Source organism: Periplaneta americana, chromosome 6, assembly GCF_040183065.1.
Source record: "Periplaneta americana isolate PAMFEO1 chromosome 6, P.americana_PAMFEO1_priV1, whole genome shotgun sequence".
NCBI classification, from domain to species: domain Eukaryota; kingdom Metazoa; phylum Arthropoda; class Insecta; order Blattodea; family Blattidae; genus Periplaneta; species Periplaneta americana.
This window is the reverse complement of record NC_091122.1, coordinates 125,855,307-125,868,489: the sequence shown is the minus strand read 5'-3', so window position 1 is coordinate 125,868,489 and position 13,183 is coordinate 125,855,307. Positions and strand designations below refer to the sequence as shown.

Sequence of the window (13,183 nt, the reverse complement as noted above, 5' to 3'; positions counted from 1 at the left end):
GAGATTCTATGTCACTGTTCACCTCGTTTGAAGGCTAGATCTGCCCCACCTGGTCATGTCTGGTATACATAGTGTATTATCTGTCTTATGGTATGAAAGTGAATACAGGCTTACCAACTTGCTAGAATGAGCACACAGTTGCTGTTCACGGAGCACATAGACTGCAGTGATGGCATTGACGGCCAGGAGAGGGTGTGACCTGCTCCAGGCGAGCTGTTTCACTGCCCCACGCACATTACAAGGGGGCTCTCGTATCCAGTTCTGAGCTGGATCCATTGTCGTAGGAGAAGCACTTCTGCCAGAATTAAGACTGTCTCCACTCCCTTCAGCCTTAGAAAATCTCCACATGATGATTGCACCTACATTCGTACCCCCTGATAGTACACCTAAGTGAATAAAGCACAAAACTGTATTATTAACATTAATATTTTTTATGAATATGAAATAAACATCTCTTTCTTAGGGAGAAGCCCTGTTATTGAACGTATTTTTCAAAGATCTGAAAGGAACTGAAGTAGATGGTGACAATGGTGGTGTTGGTAATGGTAATGGTATTATTTTTTTATACTCGACCATGCCGAAATGTAGTAATTATACACCTGGTAGCAGCCCTTTAATGGACCTCATTAAAGTACACCTATTCATTAAAGTTCAGGTGTTCCACCAATCAGAAAATAGCATTGTAGCAATATGAAAGTGCAAGTATCGATTATTCTCGGATATGCAATCGAAAGACAACTAGCGCGAGATTAGACAATATTAAACTCAGTCGAAAAAAACAACACACAAATTAACATCAGTTCACCGTCATCTTCCAGCCTTCCACAAAGCACATTCCCGCAAATTCATTTCACCAATTGCCGGAAAAAATCAATATGGTCGAGCATAAAAAGTCGTATGAAACTTGACTATAATGGTAATTAAGACGCTCGTATGAAAATTATCAAACTCGCTTGCACTTGTTTCATAAACATAGTCGCGTCTTAATTACTACCATTACAGACTCGTTGCATAATGTATTATTATTTTATTGGGTTATTTTACGATGCTGTATCAAGATCTAGGTTATTCAGCGTCTGAATGAAATGAAGGTGATAATGCCGGTGAAATGAGTCTGGGATCCAGCACCGAAAGTTATCCAGCATTTGTATGTATTGGGTTGAGGGAAAACCCCGGAAAAAACCTCAACCAGGTAACTTGCCCCGACCGGGCCACCTGGTTTCGCAGCCAGACGCGCTGACTGTTACTCCACAGGTGTGGACTAGTAATGGTAGTGGTGGTGACAACGATGATGATGATGATGATGATGATGATGATGATGATGATGGTTGAGAGTTTATAGACTGATGGCAAAGAAGAGTTTAGTATATTGAGAAAACGTGCTCCATTGCCATATTTGACCACCAAAACTTCGACTTCAATCAACCATAATTTGAAATGTTTCTTCAGTGCGGGTAGTCCATGCTTCAGACATTATTTGATTAATAATGCACAGTTCTCTCTGTGAAAGATTCACTTGTCTAACAGTTTATGAAAGTTAAGAATTACCTTTCTGTTGGCAGAAGGCAAGACTTGTGAAGATTTCAGTGGGCATGTTAGAAGCTGCAGATGTAGAGCTAGAGGCGGTGGGGGAGGAACTGATGGGCTCTGCATCCAGCAGGTAGCTCTCACCAGTGTCCAGGTCCCAGCAGCGGATGGATAGATCACCAGTGATAACAGCCAACAAGCCAGGGCCTGCCCAAACCATTGACGCATCTTGCGATCTTCCACTTAGCTTAACCTGTAATCATACATTTCGTCTGAGTAAAGGTACGGTCACACATCGCTACTTCTGCAGCGCTGCAGTACAAAAAACTGCGCAACTCTTGTACTGCGACATGTGAATAACGGTGCAACCCGAAGAGTAGCAGCTGCTGAACCTGCTGCCCGCTACTTTTTCATGCTGCGCGCAGCTTAGAAGTAGAGACATGTGAACAGGATTCTCGGGGTTGCAGCCAGAGCACTTTTGATATCAGTTTTGTTGAAACGTTTGCTTCGGTTGTGACCAGTGTTGCCACCCAAATGTGCCAATGATGCTTTTACTGCTTGGATATATTTTAATGTTAGATGTGATGAAAATAAATTATTTGTAACAGTTACTAAATGTACAACACAGTCTGAGTATATTTCCTGACGTTATAATTCATTTTTTTAATTTTCCGTAGCGTAGTTTCAAACAGAAGGGTTACCAACATTGATTACGTGAATATGTTGTTGGTTATCATTTAAGTATATGGGCGTTTTAATAGCTTTATAGTAAAAACAATGCCAATTTCTGACTACTAGTTAGGACAGAAAAGCAAATAATAGATAAGTAAGCTATCGCATGAGTTTCATAATAATGCGAACATAACCACAAAACGTATATTGAGAAGTCAACACAGTGCTGGAAACCTGCAGCAAGACTGTGGCTGCAAAAGTAGTGCCTTGTGTGTGAACAGACTCGCAACCTTCAATTGCAACTTTTGCAGCACTCGAGTTTTCCTTTTGAAAATGTTTGAATACTTTCTTTAAACTTCTGGTATCAGCCATGTACACCGCATGTTCTGTCCATTGTAGTCTTTTGATATTTACTAGTTTTGTTATTGGACCTGGCCACAATTGTATGTCAGTATTCCTTGTTAACTGCATCAGTTACTAATCCTGCAATTCTACTGCCTCAAGAATTACAAAAAGTGGCCATGGTAAAGAAATTAATATGGACTTTACATAATGCATCAACATACAAATTTCTTACCTTCATTATTTCTGTGACCTGTCCATTGGGATTCACCTGGAATTGACCGACGTTAAGGTCTTCTGTCATCACAATCAAATTATCTTTGTGCTCATGGTACAAGATTTTCTTCAGAATTGTGCCCTCTGTATTTAAAATTTCTGTACACGTTCCAGTTTCACTGAAGTAGAACAATGCACCTGCAATACAGATGTGGAAATATATGTAACAGATGATAAATATACATCATTCTCTTTTCAGAAAAAACTTATACATAGGAATTTACAAATCATTTGTGCGAAAGTTTTTTTTTTATTAATATATATATTTTTTTACTTTGTTCGTCAATCACTCAAATGAAGCTAGTTGTGTAGAACAATTTACCGATAACTTTCAGCGAACATGGCACAAGTCAACATTCAGTAAACATAGGGTAGATGTGTGATCGGCAGAGAAGAGAATGACTGATGCAGAGCCAGGGTTGTAAGATCAGTAAAGTTAGAATATTGTACCAACCTTGAATTGAATTTAAGGAAAGGTGTACTACGATCCATCACTGCGACCTTATTACATTTATTGCACTAACCCCTCAAACTAGGCGCATTCCCAAACCATACCAGGTGACTATACTAAGTTTCGAAGTGTACCCAGGTTTCCAGTAGGCACCCCCCTCGTCCTTAGGCCAGCCTTCTCCATGTGTTGTCAATCATGACACACGTGGAATGTTATGGAATGATGACGAAATGGAAAAATGTAGACGGAATAATGCAAATCCCTAATATGGGGAAATGGGAGAACCTCGAAAAAAAAATCCAGTTGCGACCTTTTCAGCCATAAGTGTTACCATAAAAAATATCGTATTTTACATGTTTTTATGAAAAAAAAAAATTCACCCAAGTTAGGAACTACTGGTTTAGATTAAGTGAGTGTGTCACGAGAATCTAAATTACAACTTTAGTGTGCCACATATTGAAAAAGGTTGAAAAACGCTGGTCTAAGTTATGCCCATGACTTGCATGTGTCGTTAGCCTACTTAGTTATATGCTATTTATGTATTCTTCTGGATACTCACACATAGTGAGGCAGTTGGTAATAAGTAAAGCCCAGATTTCTAAGCACAATCAAACAGTAAAATAAGCAAGCAAATAAGCACGAAAAATGGTGATAATAAGCACCAAAATAAGCAAAAACGAATACAAGGAAACAGTAAAATAAGCACGAAAAATGGTGAAAATAAGCAAAAACGAATACACGGAAATATGATGATAAATTATTTGTTTCGTAGAATGCTGATTGAGAGGTTTTTGTGGGTGACATTCCCTAACTACAACAGCGAGCAATCACACACACCTTATTGAACCAACACGTGTTGGACAACTTGTACACTGCAGCTTGGAACTCAGGGATTCACCATCCATGCACATGACATCATTCCGATAAGTGCAATAACTGATTGACCTGCCTAATCGCAGAAGCTTGACAGGGAATCCCTAGGATCGCTCCTAATTAGAACTACGCAGTATTATTTCACAACATCCTGGGTCATACCCTAGCATTGCTTTCTTACGCATTTGACTGAAGTTAATTTTTTATTAGCCAATAAAAAAAGGGGAATCACTGATAAATGATGGCTAGGAGTGAAATATGCACTTTTAAAATAACAGTTTTGGGTAAAATATGCTGTTTTAGTTAAAAATCGTAAAATAAGTAAGCAAAAATGTTTTCCTGCGAAATAAGCACTAACAAACATAGTTAAAACTGTTTATCTAGGTGTGTCTTACAAAGTGTAACTTTTTTGCTTATCTTTAAAAGTGTGGAAAAGAATATGCATTTTGCTTAGAAATCCAGGCTTTAGTAATAAGGAAGACAGAACTGGGGTTAACAGTAAGGCAAGTCAGTGAACAGTGACAAAAGAATATTTCAACATACAAACGTTTTGACAACTGTAATGTGTTCTCTTTCATAAATATAGGAATGTAAGTGTTTTCATCTCTTTAATATATTTCTACAGTGAAGATTCCATACCTGATAGAGCACCAACATAAAAACACAAGTTGTCGCCTTGCCCAGGATGCATTGAGAACCTTTGTCCTGCAGTTCTGGGCCGCCATGCACTGAAGAGGTCAAGAGCCCTCTCATCCCCAGCAACAGCAGCCTTGGCCAGCCCACTGGTGAAGAAACAACCGTATTACAGTATTTTCAAAATAGAGGAGTCTAAACATTTACTCTCTGATTGTATGAAGTATGGAGAAAGACTGTGATGCTATAAAAATATATTCTGAGATTTTTATAGACATACATGCTTTAATTCCGTGTCATGCTGTATATCTTCCTATCTGTGTACGACCTTTGTTCCAACCACTATGCCTGTCACCAATGCCACCATCACTACCACCACCATCACATCAATCAGCAACACCACCAGCACGTCCACCACCATCACATCAACCACACATCCACCACAATAGTCCACACCTGTGGAGTAACGGTCAGCGTGTCTGGCCGCGAAACCAGGTGGCCCGGGTTCGAATCCCGGTCAGGGCAAGTTACCTGGTTGAGGTTTTTTCCGGGGTTTTCCCTCAACCCAATACGAGCAAATGCTGGGTAACTTTAGGTGCTGGACCCCGGACTCATTTCACCGGCATTATCACCTTCATTTCATTCAGACGCTAAATAACCTAGATGTTGATATAGCATCGTAAAATAACCAAATAAAATAAAAAAAAAAAATCCACCACAATATCTATATCCACTACAACAACCACACCATATTCACCACCAATACCACATCCACAACCAATATCATATCTTTCATATCCAGGACCATCAACAGCACATCCACGAGTGTGGATGTCATCATTGTGAAAGATACACCTTAGCAATTCTCATTTATACATCTTGAGTACACAACTTTTAACACTGTATCACTTCGGAATATGTATGATAAGAACTTTGTGTTAAATTTTAACGTACCTTGTTAACATGTTTCGATCTATTTTGGGTCATCTTCAGAACTGGTTGTTGTTGGTCTTGGCACCTCTTGTTTCCTGTGAGGGTGCGTTCGTAGTGTAGAGTCAAAGAGCGTATGTGTTTTGAAATTAAGTTGTGTGTTGAGAATATCGTTGGGGTGTGTTTTCGTGTTTCTGTATATTTCATATTGTTCTAGTGTGTTGAGTTTCTGGCTTTTTGGTTGGATGTGCAGTATTTCCATGTCTGTGTTGATGTCTCTGTAGGTGTGGTTGGCATTTGTAATGTGTTCTGCATATGTGGAGGTGTTTTGTAATTTTGTTATGGCTGTGATGTGTTCTTTGTAACGTGTTTGAAATGATCTGCCTGTCTGTCCTATGTAGAAGTTGTTGCAGGTGTTACATTTGAGTTTGTATACGCCTGTGTGGTAGTATTTGTTTGTTTGTGTTGTTTGTGTGTTGAGATGTTTTTGTAGAGTGTTATTTGTTCTGTATGCGATGTTGTAATTTAATTTCCTGAATGAGGTTGCAATTTTATGTGTGTTTTTGTTTTCGTATGTTAGTGTGATGTATTTTTTGTGTTCTTGTGTTTGTGTTGTATTCTTCTGTTTTTTGTGGTTTTGTTTTGTCTTACGTATTATGTTGTCTATTATGTTGGGGTAGTATCTGTTTTCTTGTGCTATGTATTTGATTGTGTTTAGTTCTTCGTTGTAATCATTTTGGTTCATTGGTATGTTGAATAGTCTGTGTACCATTGTTCGGAATGCAGCTTGTTTGTGTTGTGTGAGGTGGTTGGATGTGTTGTTGTTGTTGTGGGTTTTCTGTATACTTTGAATGTGTGTTTGTTGTCTACTTTTGTTATTGTGATGTCTAGAAAATTACTGATGTTAACAAGGTACGTTAAAATTTAACACAAGAAAGTTCTTATCATACATATTCCGAAATTCTCATTTATTGCAGGTGTTGAATGGGGCAACCATGAATAGTCTCCAACAGAAAAGGTGTTCCTGTTATTACAAACATTTTCGACTGAATAAAAATAAATTTTTAATAATTTTCTACAATCTAAAAACTTTCCTATGAAAACCTACAGAAGACCACTGTGAGTGGAATGTATAATGTACATACTTGATGTCCAATCCTTGTGCTGACCGCTTGGGATTTCTTCTGAATGCAATGTGTGTCAGTGGGTCTTTCAACTCGTGATGAAAATCTGCTAAGATCTGTCCACGTGAGTCCACCTTCGAGCCAACTAGAGAACCACCCTAAAACCACAAAGAGATTCCAATTAATAAAATTACAACAAAACAAATGTCAATATACACCAGTTTAATAGTACAAAAAAAAACTTATCTTTAAGAGTCTGGATTCAATTTGAAATCTTCCTCTTATAACAATTGCAATGTACAAATATTAAATAGTTGATTTACCTTTAACAAAATACAGACATAATTCAGTTCTTCGAAGTGTAATTATTTTATTATCTTTTAAAAGCATATTAGCATATTATTTATGTAGAGTTGCACATGTGATAAGTGTGACATGGGTTACAGTGATGCTAGATATAAAAATGTTGCTTCAGATTTGAGACAGAATAGTGTAATCGGTGGTGAAATACTGAGTACACCATATATTTTCATCTACATTGTTTCAAGCTCTCTTAAATTAAAAAGTTGATATAAAACTACAGTATATGATTATGTTGCGTGACCAGAATACTGTACGAAATGGAAATATAAAAATTTGAACTTTATCCTTCGAAGAGGTGGAAAAATTCAAATATCTTGGAGCAACAGTAACAAATACAAACGACACTCAGGAGGAAATTAGACGCAGAATAAAATGGAAAATGCCTGTTATTATTCGGTTGAGAAGCCTTTGTCATCTAGTCTGCTCTCAAAAAAGCTGAAAGTTAGAATTTATAAAACAGTTATATTACCGTTTGTTCTGAATGGCTGTGAAACTTGGACTCTCACTTTGAGAGGTTAAGGGTGTTTGAGAATAAGGTGCTTACGAAAATATTTGGGGTTAAGAGGGATGAAGTTACAGCAGAATGGAGAAAGTTACACAACACAGAACTGCACGCATTGTATTCTTTACCTGACATAATTAGGAACATTAAATCCAGATGTTTGAGATAGGCAGGGCATGTAGCATGTATGGGCGAATCCATAAATGCATATAGAATGTTAAGTGGGAGGTTGGAGGGAAAAGGACCTTTGGAGAGACCGAAAAACATAGATGCAAGGATAATGTTAAAATAGAATTGAGGGAGGTGTGATATGATTGTAGCAACTGGATTAATCTTGCTCAGAATAGGGACCGATGGTGGGCTTATGTGAGAGCAGCAGTGAATCTCCAGGATTTAATTTTGGAAATAGTTTCTTTAAGATATATATAAATATTTTTGGTTTTTTTTTTATTTTATTTAAATTTTAATTCCTGTTGGCACTGCAATAATTATAGTAGCTGATGTAAAATATTCCATAAGTATGTAAGTTATCTGACAATAAAACTAGTGAAGTATAGGCAAGTCTTGCGAAGTTTAAATTTGACGAAAACTTGATCGTGTACAAGCAGTGTTAATAGTGTTGTTAAAATTTATATATCCAAACATTTATTTTTTATTTTTTTTTTTTTTGTCAAAACGTTTTTATGGCCAGTTTGTCCAAGTAATGTTTAATTTTGCTTAACAAATGTTAAATTAACAGTCTGTTTATTTTTAATGCTTTGTTAATGTATTTTCCATTTATTCAACATAATTTTGTTTAAGATAACCAACACTTAACTATAACGTCTGTTAGCACTATTTTAACTACTCAACAGCAGTTGGTAATGATTTTACACATGTAAGACAATTTTTGATTGGCTAAAATTAATCTTTAAATTCTATATTATAGAGTGAGTCACTAAACTTGCATAAAATGACAACCTGTTATAGTAAGCCACGCTCATAAACAAACAGTTGACAAATGAAAATTGTAGGTGACGTGCTGAATAATAATTACAAAGTAAGGTTATATTTCCTCATTGCTATTATGGATACGAAATACAAAAGAAATAAAATAACACTGATGTATTTAAACAGTCCAAAGTATTTTTTAAATATTATATTACCAGTCATACGCTAATTATTCCCTAAAGAGAGACATAAAATATTAATTTCGCAACTTCTGTTCGAACAGCTGTGGAGACATCGGCCATATTTAACTAACTGTTAAACGAGTTAACTGCCCGAAATCCTACATTTAAAATTAACAAACTGTTAACAATCTGTTAAACCAAACTGGTGTTGAAAACATACAATTTCATTAATTAACAAACTGTTTAGAGTTTAACAGTCGTTAAATTTTCTAACAATACTTGGAAAAACCGGCCATTAGAGTTCTTGATTTTTACAAATTTGAACAACTGGAAAGTAAAGAAAAAAACATAAGAATGTAATAAAAGAAAATGTTGTCAGTTTATTCAGACAATGAACTGAACACTGACTGCACAAAAGAGAATTTCTTACATTGAAATTTTAAATGAACATGGGACCAAATTTGGTTGGACATTAGTTGAATGGATGGAAAGGCGACATATGTGTGGATGCATAGGTGCGTATGGGTGAATTGAGAGATGATTTGATGAATGAGTAAGTATGAATAGTGATGAGTACAATGCAACGTACCGTGTCTCCTGACACCAGCCGACCCCCCAGTGTGCTCCACTGCAGAATAGTGATGGGTGCCTGGTGGACAGACTGGACAGATGTGAACTCTGTATCTCCTGCCCACGCCTTCACTTCTCCATTCTCCCAACCAGTCACAAGGAGCTTCTTGGTTGGATGCCATGCCAGTGCTGTTACCTGTGATACTGGGTGCTGGGGCCATATGACATCAGACAGAGGCTCCCCCTGCAATAATACCCAGTTACAGTATAATTCTCTGCATAGTTCCCAATAACATATAACTACAGTCCTGCATTTGGACACCTAGAGTACCCAAGTAATCCGTAACAATGTTGTTGTTGTTTTCTAATGCCAGGCGTTTGACAATAAAGTCATTTGACCTCTTGCACTCCCAGTAGTCTCACCTCTACTAGCAATGACGCCATCAAGGTCCTTTACACACGTTCTCATTCCATATCTATCTGTTCACTCCATTTCACGGCAGTTCTTCCTCTATTCCTTCATCCTTGCGAATTGTAATTAACCCGTAACTGGTGAGGTGGGGTTTGTCGAACCCCGTGAAAATTGCGAACCGGCACTGCTCAGTATGGCATGTAGTATGGGTGACTATCACTTAAGTTACTTTTATACAGTCTGTTAGTAACGGGCCTAGTGAGCAGTCGCATTGTACAACACATTTTCTTCGAGTTATTTCGGATCTTGCACGGTTAGAGGTTCATCAAACCCCACCTCACCAGGTATGTAACTTTTATGATCAGACGATATCTTTTTGAAATAATAGAAAAAAATTGCAACCGTACAGATGTTATGCGAATTTGTATTATGTGCAATGATTTATTTGAATAATTTTTAGAAATGACAGTTATTTTTTTCGTATCATTAGTTATTTTGTATAAAGCGTCATTTTAAACTTTTGTATTTAATACATAATCAAAATACAATTAGGACTTACTTACTTATATAATTTTTTCATATCACTTCACTATCTGTTTAATAAATCTTAAGAGTACTACAAAGTTAATTTGTTATGTTTTAATAATTACCTGTCCTATGGGAAAAAAAAAAAATTATCTGAGGCTCCTCAAACCTCATCTCACCAGATACGTGACAAAAATACCACCTCACCAGTCACAGGATAATAGCAATTTTAGGCATTTTCTCCTTCATTCTTTTCACACGAGAATTCTGATACCAATTCTTTTATGTTAGTTTTTATTAATATCAATGCTAGGTCTTTTGTTGCTGTTCTCATATTTTTTGTTTCATTACCTTTACATCCCATAACAGGCCTTATATTCTCATTTCTGCTCCGTCATTTCTGTATTCTCTTTTCTATTACTGTATTAGTGTCAAACATTCTGAAACCAACAGCGAACTAAACTTCACTCGAGTTCAGAGACAGAGAGGAAGAAAGAGAGGGACTGTGATGGAATCTTGTAATCTCGATAACTAAAAACAGTAATCAATCATTTTAAATTTGATACAAAAAAACTTTCCTTTAGGTCAATTATAAATCTACCGGTATTTACTGACGGGCTTGAAGGTACAAAGAGCAAGCCTATTAAAAATTCTAAAATTATTGTGAAATTATTTTTGACTTGAATTGGTAGCATGGTAAATTAAAATCATCAGTACCAGTTTCAGAAGACACAGCCCTGCAGTATACATTGACTACACCCCCACCTCTGGCTACTAGCAACAGGCATCTATAATGAACACCGATCAAAATACCCTTCATTTCTCGTGAAAAACAACAACTGAATAGACTACAGTGGAATAAAGTGGACTTTATGTTGTCAGCAAACAGCTGGATACATTAAGAAGATTGATAGAATTGATAGCATAATTAATTGTCAGTGACAAAGTAAAAAAATAATGAGTTTGTTATTTCATAAATACCCACCAATTCATCATAAATGGTGACAAAGCCTCCTTTGTCTTGACTGTAAGATGAAACTGCTAAGAGAGGATGTTGCTCATGCCATTCCAAGTGGATATTAATGCATCCCGGATCCGGGCTCTGAACCTTCGAGTCGAAATACAAAGACATTTTTGCCTGCATGATAAGAACAGGCAGTTAAACAATTTATTACAACATGTTAATCTAGTGTTGCCGGTACACCATAGATTAACATTCTGCACACTACCTAATTCATTCTCACAGAGAAACAACTGAAAAATAGATTTCATAATGTAATTTCATATAATCAAAAAGATGAGACTAATTGAATAGCCTACACTATTCCACAGTTTTCCGAAGACATAATCAATATTAATAGGTCATATCGCTGAAAGATCTCATGGAGACACTTTCAATTGCCTCTACCGGTAGCAGCCACCATAATAAATAATTACTCAGTAACAATCATTATAAGCAACATGAAACTATTAATTTAAAGCAAATGCGGGAGTTAATCAGAGTTCAAAGAAAAAAAATTCACTTTTCTTTAAGTCTCTGACTTCATAACCTAAGATACTGATACATAACCTAACATTTAAACATCTTTTATACGGCTGTAAACAATTCGTGAACATAATATATATAAATTTAGTTATATAATTGCCTATTGAAATCACACTGGTAAGACGTATGCAAATAATACATTAATCTGTACTTTATTGTGGTTATTTACATATATAAACAAAAACAGTAATTGACGACATAGTTACCTAAAACAGCTATTGCATTCGCATCCTTTAAAACATCATATAATGTAATGAGAAACTACATTTCAAAACGAACGTAATGAAGCCCACATAACACTTAACTCATCTAAATATGCAAAAGAACAATAAACAAATTATAACAAACATTGACCCTATGAGGTATGCAACTCATCCTACATCTTTTCACACACGTAGGCTCCCACAAACAATAATACTTATAAAAAAAAAGTACAATGCATTTTGTTTTCATTTTATATTATCTCAACAAATATTGCAATATTTATCAAATTTTTTGTAAAAATTATACTTCTTTAATATTTTATTCGTGCTCATACACGTTTTGTAATTGTGTGATGCATACTAACACCGTAACATATTTTATCGTTTGACAGGGACTTTTGAGAATTTGTGTCTGTTTTTAGTTACTACTTCTGCAGCTAGATGTCTATTCGAAGAGTATTAGCACAGCCATCTGGTGTTTACGGTATGTACTATATTTCATTGTCAATCTCTTCAAATTGTTCAAAATAAAGTGCTCTGAGTAATACGTAATTCAGACTGGTACATAACTAATGCACAAATACTAATACACTTGGACATGACATTTCTGAAAGACTTATTACGTGAACAAGTGAAGAAGTTTTATAACAGTGCAAATTCGATTGAAAATCCTTTCATCAAGCGTCTAGGCCAATACAATGCAAATTTTTACAAGCAGCATAGAACACCAAAATCTTTTTTAAATGAATAACATGCAATGTTCCACAACCTCCGACTTCCTAACTAACATATACATTAATGTCTCTGTGTCCAATTGTATTGACAGCTGGACATGAACAACACTTGCGCATTATTATTTGAATTTTAAACTAAATATGAAAAGGCAGTAAACATATTTGTTTTGATACTTTATCAATAAATTGCTGAATGTAAAAAAAAAAAAAAAGTATTGTCATCACAGGCAGTGATTGGCCAAGACTGTCTCCGATTGGCATACAGCTACAGCTTGTTGTCGAAAGATTAATAAAAACATTCTATTATAGTGTGCTTGAAGCGTTAAGTCAAAATTACTGCTTACAGCAAGGCTAATTAAAAACACGAATTCTGCACAACCATACGCGT

General features: G+C 36.1%; 1 protein-coding gene across 1 annotated transcript in view; it reads right to left on the bottom strand.

Moving 5' to 3' along the window:
- Nucleotides 1-12,229, bottom strand: part of rempA (intraflagellar transport protein rempA) — a 54,273-nt gene extending 42,044 nt beyond the window's left edge. Inside the window, exons 1-8 of the mRNA XM_069828889.1 lie at nucleotides 12,065-12,229; nucleotides 11,298-11,450; nucleotides 9,395-9,619; nucleotides 6,850-6,986; nucleotides 4,781-4,923; nucleotides 2,777-2,955; nucleotides 1,549-1,780; nucleotides 115-386 (exon numbers count right to left, since the gene is read on the bottom strand). Of these exons, the coding sequence (XP_069684990.1) occupies nucleotides 115-386; nucleotides 1,549-1,780; nucleotides 2,777-2,955; nucleotides 4,781-4,923; nucleotides 6,850-6,986; nucleotides 9,395-9,619; nucleotides 11,298-11,444 (1,335 nt within the window). The 5' untranslated portion in view covers nucleotides 11,445-11,450; nucleotides 12,065-12,229. The remainder of the gene's footprint in view (nucleotides 1-114; nucleotides 387-1,548; nucleotides 1,781-2,776; nucleotides 2,956-4,780; nucleotides 4,924-6,849; nucleotides 6,987-9,394; nucleotides 9,620-11,297; nucleotides 11,451-12,064) is intronic.
- Between the last annotated feature and the right edge of the window lie 954 nt (nucleotides 12,230-13,183).